Source organism: Haliotis cracherodii, unplaced genomic scaffold, assembly GCF_022045235.1.
Source record: "Haliotis cracherodii isolate W230 unplaced genomic scaffold, xgHalCrac1.p SCAF_9, whole genome shotgun sequence".
Classification (NCBI taxonomy): domain Eukaryota; kingdom Metazoa; phylum Mollusca; class Gastropoda; order Lepetellida; family Haliotidae; genus Haliotis; species Haliotis cracherodii.
The window spans coordinates 51417985-51433053 of NW_027266343.1; the positions used below are offsets into that span (position 1 = coordinate 51417985).

At 40.8% G+C, this 15069-nt stretch overlaps 1 protein-coding gene across 1 annotated transcript; it reads right to left on the reverse strand.

Moving 5' to 3' along the window:
• Positions 1 to 1126: 1126 nt before the first annotated feature.
• Positions 1127 to 13904, reverse strand: LOC139452157 (uncharacterized). The gene is made up of 4 exons (XM_071233503.1): positions 13817 to 13904; positions 6361 to 7601; positions 5399 to 5489; positions 1127 to 1362 (listed from the first exon to the last, which is right to left on the reverse strand). Exons 1-4 carry the CDS (start codon positions 13902 to 13904, stop codon positions 1127 to 1129), a joined length of 1656 nt encoding a protein of 551 aa, XP_071089604.1.
• Positions 13905 to 15069: the final 1165 nt, after the last annotated feature.

Consider the following 15069-nt stretch of genomic DNA (forward strand, 5'->3'; position numbering starts at 1 on the left):
TAACGTGCAGCACATCGTGGTCTGAATACTACTCGACTTAATGTTTGTTTTGTCATTAAGTGGTACACATTGGAACCATCTCTTCTTAACGTATATTCATACTTCTCAAAATGTTCCTGTGCTTTGTGTTTCTTTTGGCGGTGAGTATACATCATTTATCATCCAAAACAGGCTCCCACAGGAGACATCGCTGCAATGAAATTGTATCACAATGCTTCAAGCAGACCATTGTGACGTCATGTTACCATGACGTCACAATCAAATGACGTCACTAATGGCTCTGCTACTGAAGCTGTTAGCGGTACCTTTTACACTTAGACACTACTTATTACTGTCTACAAACTGAAAAAAGTTAGAAGAATGATGTTGGAAGATAAATAAAATCTTTTACCAAATATATCAACACTCGGCAAGTGTTTTTCCACTGTTATCAACTGTTGATAATATTGATATATTTGATATCAAAGGACACGAGGGTGAGATTCTCTATGTAACATCATAATACACTGGTACGATGCTAAGCAGATCCAATGAAAGGTTACCGACAAAGCATGCCTTTGAGAATAATAAGACAACAACAAGATTATAAATAATAACAACGCATATAGTTTGATCAGTGCGCAACATGTTTTGTGAACACGCGCTGTCTGTCAACATATGAAAAGGCCACAATTATGATATCATATAAAAATGAAATATAGTCCCCAACTATAATAGTCGTTGATAGTTGAAGAAACACGAACTCAGCTTTTGGTTTCAAAACATTCTTTAAGCGCTGTCCTATGTGAAAGTACCACAGCTCTACATACAACACAGCATATTTCATGTCAGTTAAAGCTAGCAGACATACATTTCTTTCTCGTAGCCTCTACAACTTTCTAACCAGTAATCCATTACAGTAAACTACGTTTACAACGAACTGAATAGGGCCATTAATTTGAGTTCGTTATAACCGTAGTTCGTTATAAGCGTGTCCGTTATAAACGTAGTTTACTGTATTTCCTGAGGCAAAACTAGTTACCAAGTATTTTTTTCTGGAACTAATCCCAGCCTTCGTCACGATATCAACTAATCGGTCAATACTTTTTTTACTTATTTCTGTTGATCTGCCTTTACTCTGATCCGCCTACGTCAAAAGGTATTTAGTCCACGCAGGATCCCGCAGTTGGTAAAACTGCCCCTTCATGATGATGTCACAGTTGATTTCAGTTGGTGACGACACACTCTTGAAGTTGACCCCAATACAGTCGGAATAGAGGAAACACGTTAGCTGACATGCTTGTAAGTGATGCGTGGTCCGGTGCAGTGATTTGTACGACAACTGCCGTTTTTTTGCATAGGACTTGACTTTTGAGACTTCCACTGAAACAGTTGTCAGACGAGCATTAATCATATACCCTTAGCATGGTACAGAGTACTTGGGCACATTGAAAGCTTCAATTGAGTTTTATTTGTTTGTTGTTTGTTTAACGCCGCACTCAGCAATATTCCAGCTATATGATGGCGGTCTGTAATCACACACTGTCACCTGGCTCTCAATAGGAATACAAGGAATACAATTGGAATACAAGGTCAATATATGACGGCGGTCTGTAAATAATCGAGTCTGGACCAGACAATCCAGTGATTGATATCATGAGCATCGATCCACGCAATTGGGATACGATGACATGCATCAACCAAGTCAGCGAGCCTGACCACCCGATCCCGTTAGTCGCCTCTCACGACAAGCACCTTTTACGGCAGGAATGGGTTGCTGAAAACCTATTCGACCCCAGATCTTCACGGGTCTATGTTAACTCCAAGTTGTTTTACCATCTTCAATTCTAATACTTATTTTTCATTTGTCATTATTAATATCATATACCTTATAAAGTACTTAAACGTTTAAAAATACATATATTATTATTGTTATTAAATAAGTTGTTGTTAAAGATCTCGGATAGAATTGGTATCCAATAAAACATGCTTGTCGTAGATGGCATTCACTGGATATTCTGGTCCAGACTTGATTATTTACAGACCGCTGTAATATGGCTGGGATATTGCTGAGTGCGACGTTCAACAATAAACAAACGAATGTTTTTATTTTTATGTACAGATTAACATAAATGAATGCAGCAAGGAGGGTTTTGATGATCTGGCTCCGTCATGCTGGTTAGGCTCATCGCCCCATCATTCATCCCTTGTACACACAGCCCTGACAGCTGATGGAACTTGTCCTTGGCTTGTTGATTTCCCCTCCACCCTACACACCCCCACCCTCAGGACTAAATGAATGTTTGGCGTTAAAGATTATTGAGACTCAATATTATTCTTTCGTAACCCTTTATGAAATAACAACAATGTTTCCGAAGACAGTTCAAATTAATGTTTTCTAAAACAACGGATGAGAATAACGGTTATAATTATGTTCAGCGAACGACAAATAATAAGTGTATTGTGGCTTCGAAAATTGCTGAAGCGCCAATGCGAAATACAGTTATAACTATTTTTTGTTGAATTTAAAAATATTTTTAGAGTCAGTGCTTGAGAGTGTGACGATCTGGATGACAAAGCACAACAGTATCTACTGTTTTCACTTACACTATAATCTACAATTTCAAGTTTCACTGTCGTAGCTGCTATTGTTTATTAATGGCTTTCGACTACGAAACCCTTGGGAAACGGAACCCAGAGCGTTGTATCCGTATGATCGATATGAGCAACTGTTCGCACTGTACAGATCATTCATCGACTTAATTTGAACTAATAACCAAAGATATTGATTTTAGGTAAATGGAAGAGACAAGCAAAGCCGATTCTTGTTGGTTCAAAACCTTGCATTCCGGAGAATTATTCTTTCGGAAAAGGTATTCATCTAAAGAGAAATGAGCATCCACTTATGAATGGAATTTGGCGCAATACAATTATCATTATTATCACATAAAGATTTCAATATAAATGCAGCAAAGAGGGTTCCCCCATGAAGCGCTGCCTCGTCGAATCCACCCATATTTTTTCGGAGAATGTGAGACTCCCCAATACTGCAGCCTTCTGCATTACCCAGAAGGGCTTTATCCCTGGTAACAAACCCGGTCACTGTCACGGTGTCGCACGACTTGGTTCTTTGGATGCATTGAAGCGTGACTTTTCGTATGCGAGGTCAGGTTTGCTTGTCTGGATACGTCGGGCGCTGCATACGAGTCCTTCCCGATTATAATTTTCCAGGACGCCCTCTACTTACTCTGGGTGGTACCATGGTTGAACCCCTGACTTAAAACAATAAGCAAGGCGAAGACGGTTATGATATGATCGAGACACTCAATCATGTCAACTGTGTTTGTGTCAAAGCTGGGCATCCACTGACAATGTGTTGGACATTTTCATTAAATTCATTGCATCATCCACAGTTCATATTTACATTTTGTTGAAAAGTCACACAACGATATCGAGTGTGAAGTGTCTGGGGCTTAGCAACAAACAGAAATCCTTCAAACTGTTTTACTTTTCAGGCCAGCCGACATCATCCAAGCGAAGGATTCTGTAGGATTGCTGACCTTCTCATCACACTGCACATAAACTCGATGCAGTGGTCGTTCAGAAAAAACTGAGCCTGTGCCGATTTGATATGGCACTTCGCTTTGTTGACACTCGTTTCTGTACCGTACAGCAGTTCAGAACTATCAACAAAATCAACACTGGCATTTGAGGTTATGTCCTACATGCACACCCTTGGCACGTTTAAGAAAACTGTGGACTGTTTTGCTTTCATCATAAGATTTGACATGCTTAATAAGAGGATCATCAGACAAATAACTGTCCTAATGCGTACAATACACTTCTGTCATTAAGAGCCTCCACGTTAATAATTCAAACCACGCCCTCCCATTGTAATTGGAAAGTATTAGCAATTGACGAAAGAGCGAGTGTGGTGGGATCTATTGTCTGACATGATTCTTCGTGTGAGGGTGTCAATACCCTGAAAATTCTATTTCGTCCAATAAACAACACTACGAGAATAGGAAAGGATTGGTACAGCATACGTAACTGTGGCTATAGCTTAATTGCGAACGTTCAGCTCTGAACTCCAGATCTAGATTTCCTTATTCCTAAATTTGTATTCTGCCCAAAGTTTGTGCTTCATATGGTCATTCTGGAGTTTGTTTCTAACCTGTATCCCTAAATACGTCTTGGCTTGACCTTCCACAAGATGGTCAATAACTACTCCCCCAACTCCTTAATTGACGGATCCTCTCTGTTTTATCTTGCCACGTTTCAGATGAGAAATGATGTTGCATATGTCGAGCCTAAAGGATTTCCACAATGACAATCTGCGTTTTAGTGTGGATTCTCCTTTGGCAAAATGCTTAAATGTAAAAGAGATGGGTAAGAGGTATTGGGATCTGTGCTGAGGAGGTCCAGGATGATAACATTCCTCTATGTTAAGCAAAAAGCTTTTTTGACAAAAAATAGTCATTAGTAGTAGTAGTGGTAGTAGTAGTATCTAAATTTCGGGAAACCCAAACGATATCACCAAGGCAGGTCAAACAATGTCCAGTTTACCGGAAGAACAAGATTGAATTTGTGTGCAGATGAAAGGGCTCATGGGTATTAGGCACATGTAAATATATAATATACACCAATGGAAAAGGTACCTTTGGTTCACATAAAATTCAATAATATATATACATGATAGCTACACGATACATCGCAATGACCAATGCAGAACGAAGCATGGTTTATTTCACGATAAAACATTGTTCTATCATGACTCTATTGCTGAGAGATGTAGCTGGACAGCGCAGGGGAACGCAATGGCCAAATGATAGCACCCAAAAGCGTGAGAGATGTGGCAATCGGTATTGAGAGTAAAGGTGCATAATCGACGTACAAAATGTGAGAATACCCCGCACACACGCCCAACCTGGTTGGATGTTTGCATGTTTGTTAGGATAGGCACGCACGTTTGTTTTGAATATGAACAACACACAATAATTTGTTTAGATATCACGACGCCTACGACAGGACCAGAACTAGCTGTTAACACTAGCTCAGTTGGGGGAGGCCTCAGATTTTATCGAATAAAATAGATTGTTCCAGAATATTCTTGAAAAAGATAATTATGCTGCAGACCATTGAAAAAAGAGAAATTGTCTGACACTAAAATTAAATTGTTGCAAGATGTCTGGGTTTTTTCAGCCGAAGCGGAACACATCTAATCTCGATACAGAATCCCACATAAGGGCGTCCTGTAAATAATCGAGTCTTGACCAGACTTTAACACATAATGATCACATATGGTTCAGTTGGATGTTATTTTTATAAAACACCGGTCTGGTTCAACGAGATTCAGTTAAACTTTGATAAGTATATAACCTGAATGCCTCCAGACATGGACGTAAGACAATGTCCTTACTTTGAGTTCCTTTGGAGATGTAGTTTCCGGTCTGGGCAGACCTTTCACAAAATGTCTTGTTAGAGTAGAACTGAAGATCATCAGTGTTTTCCTAAACAATAAATAAATTGTTAGTGTCTGTGTTGCAGCAATTAAATCAGTCAACAAATGTTAGTGTCTTTGATAATGCATCCGGAATCGATCAATATATGCACCCAAGGGAAACCCATATCTAGGATCTAGTGCTGAGCAATTATAATAAAACAACGATACGAACCCAAGACCAGTAAATGGGTTTTACTTTACTCAAAACAACAATCAGCAATAGTCCAAGCATGTCAAATAATAATTTTGATTTATATAAAATCCTATTTTATCATTTATTCTAGTTACTGTAAAAATCACAGTAAACAAGAGTCAGCCATTTTCTTTACCAGAATTACCGATGCATGTGTTTCATGGCTATGGATAGTAAAGAAAAAGTCGTCCCGGCAAAACTAATAGAAGCTGTCCACGGTGTGTGACTGGGTACAGGGGTTGCACCCTTACAATGTGGGCCGATACTCAAGCCATCAAGTATAAGAATGCATATCTGTGTAGGCTTAACTTATATACATGTTTTGTCGGGATAGAGTTGGACTATTGCCGATTGTGGCGATCAGTAACTGACTCCTTAATATGGTTCCAACAATGTGCTTGAAGAAGCAACGATCTAGTATTCCAGTTATATGACGGCGTGTCAGCATAATGTGGGAGGAAAACCCGAAGTGATGTAGGTCGTAGACGTTAACCAATTTTGTGAAAATCATAAGCATAGGTATGGTGCTGACAAACCTAGTAATGTAATCCGAGCGAACCGGGATTCGATCATAGGTTTCTGGCATGCCCAAGGGCAACAGCTGTGCACAATGAATAACAATATAGACAATGGCTGAATGGGTAGCCGAATATGAGGCCACCCCTTCTCTAAGCATACAACATACCTGGGGCGTATCAATGCCTTCTAAAGCTGATCCATAAGTTGCATCATCTCCGTAGCCCATCAGATATGCGTTGAAATACACCCCGTTAGTGGTAGCAATAATCTGGGGTTGCGCAGTTTCCACAAGCGGCACGTATCCTCCCACATGATCTGTTCCGGAAATAGAGGACCAGACTGTTTCTGTGGGCAATGCCTGTCCGTTTAACACCATGCTGGCCTGTCCACTCGATTCTGTAGTTACTACCAGGTAATGCTTGAAATTAACGTCACTTGATATCGATGGTATAGAAAACTGATATTTAGAGGTTTTGCTGTTGTAGGTTGGATGTAGGTTCATCATGTCTGTCTTTCTCGGTCCGCCATTTTGAAGAAAGATTGCAATACCGACTTTGGATGTTGCGACAACGATGTGAAAAGAGCCTCTTGAGAATGAGACATCTTGAAAATCGCCTTTGGTAGCTAGGTTTATTGTTCGGTCACTGTCAATGCTAACTTCGGCTTTAGAAGATGTTGCGACAATACGAAAAGTGTCATTTCCACTGATTCCTGGCAGACCAAATACGATGTAGTTGTTGGCAGCATATCGAGTTGGCATGTGATCTAAATAAACATATCTGTTAGATGGATCAATCGACATAGCTCCCGCTATTATTGCTATTCTATGTGAGCTCTTAATTATCGTCCCAGTTAAATCCTCATTACTTTCCAGTTTAAGACTAGAGCGGTAAAATAATTTTTTTAGCACAGCGGTTTGTCCATTTACTTCAACATCGCTTGTTACAGGTCCAAGAACGTTCGACACATTTACTCCATCTGGAAAAGATATGGTTAGTTTTGTGTTGTCGGCGCCAAAACATATACCTACTACGGATAACATTGGATTGGCAGCATTGTTGTAAGATATAACTGTATACTGATATAATAACTGATTCAATTCTCTCATTTGGAAAAATGTCCATCTGTCCCGGAAGTAGACCCCGAGGTCACCAGGGGTTACAACGCTTAACCCAAACAACCTTTTTTTGCTTGATCCTTGTGTGATGATAACTTGTTTGGACAGCTTTACTCTAGCCGTTTCACCTGAAGTGATGTTTTGATGAATCTTTCGAGGTTTAGCGTTCACCCACGCGTCAGTGGTCGTGGATTCGGATGACATAATGTAGAGATAACCGGCATCCTTACTTCCAATTTCTTTCTCTGGCACCATAGCCAGGTATGTCTTTGTCCACACCGAAGGACCATCTGAAAACACGAACAGAAGAATATAAGAGATTCGAATAATTTGTATGTTTATTGTTTAAAGCCGCTATTTATCATCCAAAACTGGCTCACACTGTAGATATCGCTGCAACGAAATTACATCACATTGCTTTGCAGACCATTGTTACGTCACTGGTTACCATTACGTCACAATCAAATGACATCACTAATGGCTCTGCTACTGAAGCTGTTTGCAGTACTTTTTACTTTGAAGACACTGCTAAATACTGTCTACAAATTGAAAAGGTTGAAAGAATGATGTTGGATGATAAATAAAATCTCACCCTCGTGTCTTTGATATCAAATATATCAACACTCGTTGATAAAAGTGGCAAAAATCCTCGACAAGCCTCGGAATTTTTCCACTTTTATCAACTCATGTTGATATATTTGATATCAAAAGACACTCGGGTGAGATTCTCTATATATCGTAAGTATTTTTGTTTTGGTTTGTTGTATAACGCCGCACTCAGCAACATTCCAACTATATGACGGCGGTCTGTAAATAATCGAGTCTGGTCCAGACAATCCAGTGATTAATATCATGAGCATGGATCCACACAGTTGGGATCGATGACATGCATCAACGACAAGCATTTTCGCCTTTTACGCGCAATCATGGGTTGCTGAAGACCTATTCTACCCCGGATCTTCACGGGCCATGCCGTACGTAATATAGTCTAGACAAGACAAAACCAGAGATTGATATTAAGAGCAACGATACAACTGTAACGGGGTACCATGCTAAGCAATGCGCCATTCAGTTGCCTAGTATGACAAGCACATGTTGCTGGGACCCCTTCCTTCTAACCCGGAATCCCAAACCGGTTAGAATATTAAGGATATCTCGTATGCAAAAGAAATACATGAACTATTCTTGCAGCTGCTTAAAATTTTACTATACTGGCTGGAAAAAGAAAGTATATATCAAAGTAATGATTATTCGATTTATTTGATGTCACGGGAGATAGACCACGCGTCATTATGTTGTATTTCATGTCATATGCATTAATACAGCATGACTCTCTGGTGGAACTGACGGTTTCAACTGTTTACAATTCAGTGCATCAAATACTCAGTATTATTAAAATCCACAAATCCGGCGCAGTGATGACTCGTTCGTGACCAACTCGTGTTATTCCGGAACAAGCCGAATAGCGACTCGTGCCCCTCTCGTGGCCATTTTTGCGACGGGGTTCCGTCTAAGCGCAAAGGAGCACAGCTAAAAGAATTGTCAACACGTTGCGTACTGATTCACGTATATTTCCCCCATGTCATATATATTCCAGATTCATTTTAAAGCACATCGGGACATGCGGTATTATACAGTATGACAGAACACATTTAACTGTGTCTTGAGTATATTTTTAGATGCAAGACATATGCAAATAAAAAAAATAATCTTGAAGGATTCTTTGACTGAAGAGCTTGAAGTCATACGCGTATTTTGATTGGTTTGTCGTATTTTCGCACATAACATTCACCAATAGGGGGACGAGTCTTCTTGCATGTTACGGAAATGGGCGAGTGGTGACGAATGAGTGATGGCTTCGGGTTACACCACTGCCACAGCCTCATTTGCATATGAGGTTATCGTACTTGTTTGTGACCAATCGCGCTAATTCTGATATTATATTAGACTGGCCCAATGCAAGCTTTTCAGTGCGCTTTACACATTGTTTTGGAGACGTTTCAAAATAGTAAAAGATTAAAAAACAGATGCTACTTGTTTTGAATGGGTTGCGTAAGACGACTGATTATCACATCGCGCTGGCCTTTCGGCAGAGGCTCAAAGCTGAGCGCAAGGAACTCTGGGTAGGTGAGTGAGTGAGTGAGTGAGTATGGTTTTACGTCGCTTTTAGCAATATTTCAGCAATATCACGGCGGGGGACACCAGAAATGGGCTTCACACATTGTACCCATGTCGGGAATCAAACCTGGGTCTTCGGCGTGACGAGCCAACGCTTTAACCACTAGGCTACCCGACCGCCCCTGGGTAGGAGAGTGCCGTGTTCAGACGTCACTTTTGAAGACCACTTGATTCCATTTTTCATAGATGGCGTCAAACTCGCCTAGTTAACAGAATTCTCAGATGCAGCTACGTCGACGTTGATCTGATAAATACCAGGACCAGCTCATGTATTTTTTTTCAAATTTGAAAAATATTCCTAAGCACAGAAAAGTCGAGAAGATTTCAAGATTTGAAATCCCATTTAACATCCATTCGTGGGAGATTATGTAAATCGATCGTTTGATCGGTTCGTCGTGCGTTGTCGGTGATATGTTACGTTGTGTGGCATGCATCAACGAATAAGGTCAATACTGATATGTACAAAGAACATCATTGCGTTGGCTCTTTCAAGTTTTCAAAATAGAATGTGACAAAAGATACACCCCTGACCTGAGATGATTACCTTTTCATGGGTTGGGAGTCTTTAAGTACATAACCGGTGAATAATGCATGATATGTTTGTACTGTTATCAGACGTCTTTGTTATGCGGCGACACTATCAAATGAAAACCTATTTATTCATTTGTCGAGTAACTTACCCCAAAAAACATTCACTTGCATTTGATCATTGATTATTTATACATGAAACTAGATGCAAGAATTGATCGAGTTTGGTCGTTAGTACAATTACAAAAAAAGACTTTTGTGAAATGGATTCCATACGAACGCTAAAACCCGCGTTCAATGTTTACGACTTGTTATTCTCTGGCGTTAAAGTTTTTTTTTATATTAATGTGGACTGGGCTCTCATGGTAAACTGAAGAACCCGAGTTTCGTTCATCAATTATGAGTCAAATACAAAGTAAAAGCGACCAAACCCTTCCATACTCACAACTCTTTCCAAAGACAATTTGCAAAACGAACATAACGACATACCAGTTTGTTGTCAAAGCAAAAGGTGCCTGTGTAGTATCGTAACATGGCCGCCAAGGGACGTAATCAGGTATGCGTCTCTATATATAGTAGAGGAAGCTATACTCTCTGCACGAGATAGTCTTAGCCCAATAGCCCTTACACGATACATTATTCTCCTCCCACCTAAGCTGCCAATTACATGTCCCAATAACATAACGGAAGTATTATCATTTTCATAATACACTCGGCGGCAAAACAACGTATAGGTCGAGTTCCACGATCGATAAAAAAAATAACAAGACGAGGTTTTGTTGTGCATTATAATAAAATCTAGGGAGGGGTAACAAATGATTGATCAACCACAGTTTGAATGAAATTGTGCAATCACATGAAATTGGGTTTTAACGTCGCGTCCAAGATTAATGCACTTATATAGCGACGTGCACGCACGTGTGTGTGTATGTATGGCTGCTTCTACTAGTCCGGACAGATGCCGATTTATAGTGCTAGCCCACTGGGATACCATGCCGCAGTGTAACATGAATACCCCACTCAGACACAGTATACTGACTCCGAGCCGACCAGTCCTTGTTTTAGCCCCTTAATGCCGAGCGCCAGACAGGGTAACAACAAGTACCATCTTTTAACGTCTTTTGGTATGACGCGGCCGGGGATCGAACCCCGGACCTTCCGCTCTCCGGGCGGACGCTCTACCACTAGACCACAGAGGGGGTCTGTGCAATCACAAGTAATGTAAGCTCAAGGTAGACAATGGTGGGGTAAGAAATTTCATTTTCAAAAGTTGTCTGAAATGTCACCAGAAAGTTGTCAGACACACTACAAGTTCATTGTCGACACAGTTGCCTTCAATAGCGTGTATGACCTCCAGCTGCAATAATGCAAGCTGTGATACGCCGCCTCATCGATGACGTCAATCTTCTGATGACGTGGACTTGAATCCGTTGCCACTCGTCTCTCAGGGCCTGCTGCAATTCTTGTCTGTTGACGGGAGGCTTATGGCGTGCTCTAATCTGTCTGTTAAGATGGTCCCACAGATGTTCAATAGGATTCATATCGAGTGAGTGGGGAGGCCAGGGCAAAACGTCAACGTTCTGCTGGTTTAGAGAGTTCCGAGTCAGTCTTGCTGTAAGGGGCCTGGCATTATCGTGTTAAAACAATGTCCCCTGCTGTTGGTTTTGTAAGAACGGAAGCACAACTGGCTGCAACACTGTGGTCTCTGTACTGCACAGCGTTCAGGTTTCCCTGTATAATCACCAAATCAGTCTTCTGATCTCCACAAATACCGCCCCACACCATGACACTTCCCCCGCCGAATGGATGGACCTCTCGAAAACACGCCGGAGCCAAACGTTCCCCTCTGCGTCGATAAACTCGTTCTCTGCCGTCACTTCGAAACGACGTTCATCAGTAAACAGCACTCGACGCCAATTTCTCACTTGCCAGCGTCGAACCTGCCTCGCCCATCGCACTCAGGTGTCAATGTTGAGGAGTCAGTACCATTCCTCGGAAAGAACGATACGCTCGGATTCCAGCAGCACGAAGTCGTTGGCTAATGAGATGTCCCTACGCTGTTGCTGCCGTCGCCGTTACGAATCTGTTTCGCACGTGAATGAGCTGTACCTGACCGTCTTCCAGTGGTGTTGTCACTCGGGGTCATCCGGTTCAAGGCCTGTCCTGTGTCCTCCCTGTCTGCCTGTACCGTTGAATCAGCCTGGCTACTGTCAATGGTGTACAACCAAACCTTCTGGCAATTTAGATCTGTGTTGCCCCCATTTCGGCCATACTCTCTCTCTCTCTCTCTCTCTCTCTCTCTCTCTCTCTCTCTCTCTCTCTCTCTCTCTCTCTCTCTCTCGTTCACAGTGAAGTAGTTAATATATTAAAGTTCTTTTTTCCGAAACACAAAAAAACCCTTCACTGCAGCACTGAACAAGTGGTAAAATCACAATGGCCTCTAATGACACACATTGCACGCCTTCACATAGCTCTCCAATTCTGAATCCGTACCGGGCCCTTAAATATATACTCGAACTAAGTTCTTCCTACGACTCATATCAGGGTGTGTCAGGTGTACTTCCTCCAACATCTTGGCGCTACCACCATTTGGAATGATTACACGGTTTCCCAATAGTACACAAGTTGATTCTTCGTCAAAGCATACGGTTTCAATTCCCCCTCAGCAGAATGGTAAGGCCGACCATTCTGTACATACGAAAGTACCTCTGATAACACAGGGTAAGTTCTCATCCACGACTTGTTGTGAGTTGCTGTGACTACTGTAGAATTTATATCCATGAGCATGACTGTATCTGGCAGAATTAGTGTATCCTGTACCTCTGGTGTATGCTTGAGATGTAATTTGCCAAGGCAATCAGCATTTCCCCTGCCTTGAATGAGAGTGTATAATCATACGCTGCAAGCGTCAAACCCCATCTCTGTATACGTGAAGCTGCAAGTGTGGGAACAGCACTGTTTTCTCCAAACAATCCCAACAATGGTTTATGATCAGTCAAGATGTTGAAGTGATGTCCAAAACAATATTGATGAAACTTCCTGACGGCGAAGAAAATAGCCAACACTCAAGTTATGAATGGTTTTTTCTCTGCTGCAATTAATGTTCTTGATACATTTCCAAATGGTCTTTCCTCGCCATTCTCCATTCTATGAGCTAACAAGGCTCCAATTCCATATGGGGACATATCACATGCCAACGACAGTTCTTTCGATGAATCGAAGTGGACAAATAATTGTGCAGAACACAACAGATCTTTAGACTCCTGGAAAGGCTTCTGTTGTGCTGGACCCCATGACCAAAGTGATTTATTCTGTAATATCTGATGCATCGGTGCCAATACAGTTTTCACGAATCTGTCATAGTTGTTCAATTCAGTCAATGAAGTTGGTGCTGCATCCTTGAAGAATTAAGCATCCTTGATAGGATGAACGTTTTCTGCTACATTTCCGTCTGTAACTTAACAACTACGCCATAGAGCCTTTCCAAAGTTCCTAAACGTGATCATTAATTATGCAAAATTCCGTTTTATAGCAGAATTCATGTTTGGTATGTTTGAACCATAATCGCCTGGGCATCATTCGAGTCAACATACGATAGAAAAGCTCGAACATTTTAAAAACTAGTATATTAATTTTTCTTAAATTTTGTGGTGAGTTGAAAATCTTTTTAACAAAAACGTTTAGGTTTTCCTGTTTCCCGTTCTTATATCTGTACTAGATTCTATCTAATCACTTAAAAATGTGTCAGCAAATAAGATAAAAGAAATATTATTTTTATCAGTTAAGTATTAGTTCTTACCTGTAGGTAAATAAATTCCAGATTCGGCTTCCTTCAACTGTGAAATTATAACACAGAAAGGGAACAGAAAGATCACAACAGAGAACATCTTGAACGCGCAATGCACAGGGTTTGATTATAGACAACCCGTGTGCGACGTCTACAGTTGCATACCTCCACCGTAAACAATGGCCTGGCTTATGACTTATGTTCGATCTTATATTAGACAGCTAACAATCGCATGGCTGAAGAGAATAAAACAAATTAATAACACGACTTTAGTCTTAATCAATGGCATTGTATAGAATGGCAATCTCATATCGAACAACAGAGCTCCAGCAATGACCCATGACGGATATAAAACACAAGGTATAAACAAAAAAGGACTTATAGCTGATGTTACTTAATGCAGGAGATCATATATCTCACATGGAAAAATATCCAGGATCGAATGAGTAACAACGAACAGGAACCAGGAAAGTTCATATATAGTCAGGGGCTATGTGATAGATTAGTGAGTCAAGCGTTTGCTGGTAACGCCAAAGACTCGGGTTCGATTTCCAATGTTCGAAGTCTATGTACCCCCGCAGTGATATTGATCGAATATTGATAAAGGCGGCCTCGAAGAGTGGTTTCAAGCAACGATACCTTCTTGCAAGTAATTGTCCCTGGTTGAGTGCAACCAAACGTAATGTATTGGCGGAAACTGCATGTGGATAGGAAGCCAGCACGGTTCTCTGATAATGCATCGCCGTGCAACGTCAGAAACTGAGGGGACAATGTTGCCCTTATTATAGTAGTGATTTGTAAGAGACATTTCGTGAAGATACGGGGTAAAATGGATTGTTTGGTCCAGACTCGATTATTTACAGACCGCCGTCATAAAGCTGGAATATTGCTGAGCGTGGCGTCAAACAACAAACAAACAAATCATAAGAGACATTTGTGGTCGACCATGATATAAAGGACCTTATGGGTGAAAAAACACACTTTGACTTTTTATTACATTTTAAAACTAGAGTATCTTAGGACCAAAAAATACATTTGATAAGCTTCGTTTCATATTTATTACAGAGACACATGGCATCAAACATTTTGCCTCATTTTCTACAAAGTTCCACTGTAATAAGTGCAGTCTTTAGATATACTATCAGATTAATTGAAAGTAGTAAGTATCCTAGCATCCATAATAGGTGACATTTATTAAAAACAGAGGCGCGCAAAGACCAACCGTCTGGCATGATTATGTCTGGGAACTCACAGCGTCGTGTTGT

What these genes read in the sequence shown, in the direction of transcription:
- LOC139452157 (XM_071233503.1), bottom strand. Translation starts at nt 13,904, where the DNA reads ATGTTCTCTGTTGTGATCTTTCTGTTCCCTTTCTGTGTTATAATTTCA. An exon ending in TGGAATTTATTTACCTACAG is followed by an intron (nt 7,602 to 13,816) that starts GTAAGAACTAAT and finishes TCGTGTTTTCAG; the next exon opens with ATGGTCCTTCGGTGTGGACA. An exon ending in CATCTCCAAAGGAACTCAAA is followed by an intron (nt 1,363 to 5,398) that starts GTAAGGACATTG and finishes CAACTGTTTCAG; the next exon opens with TGGAAGTCTCAAAAGTCAAG.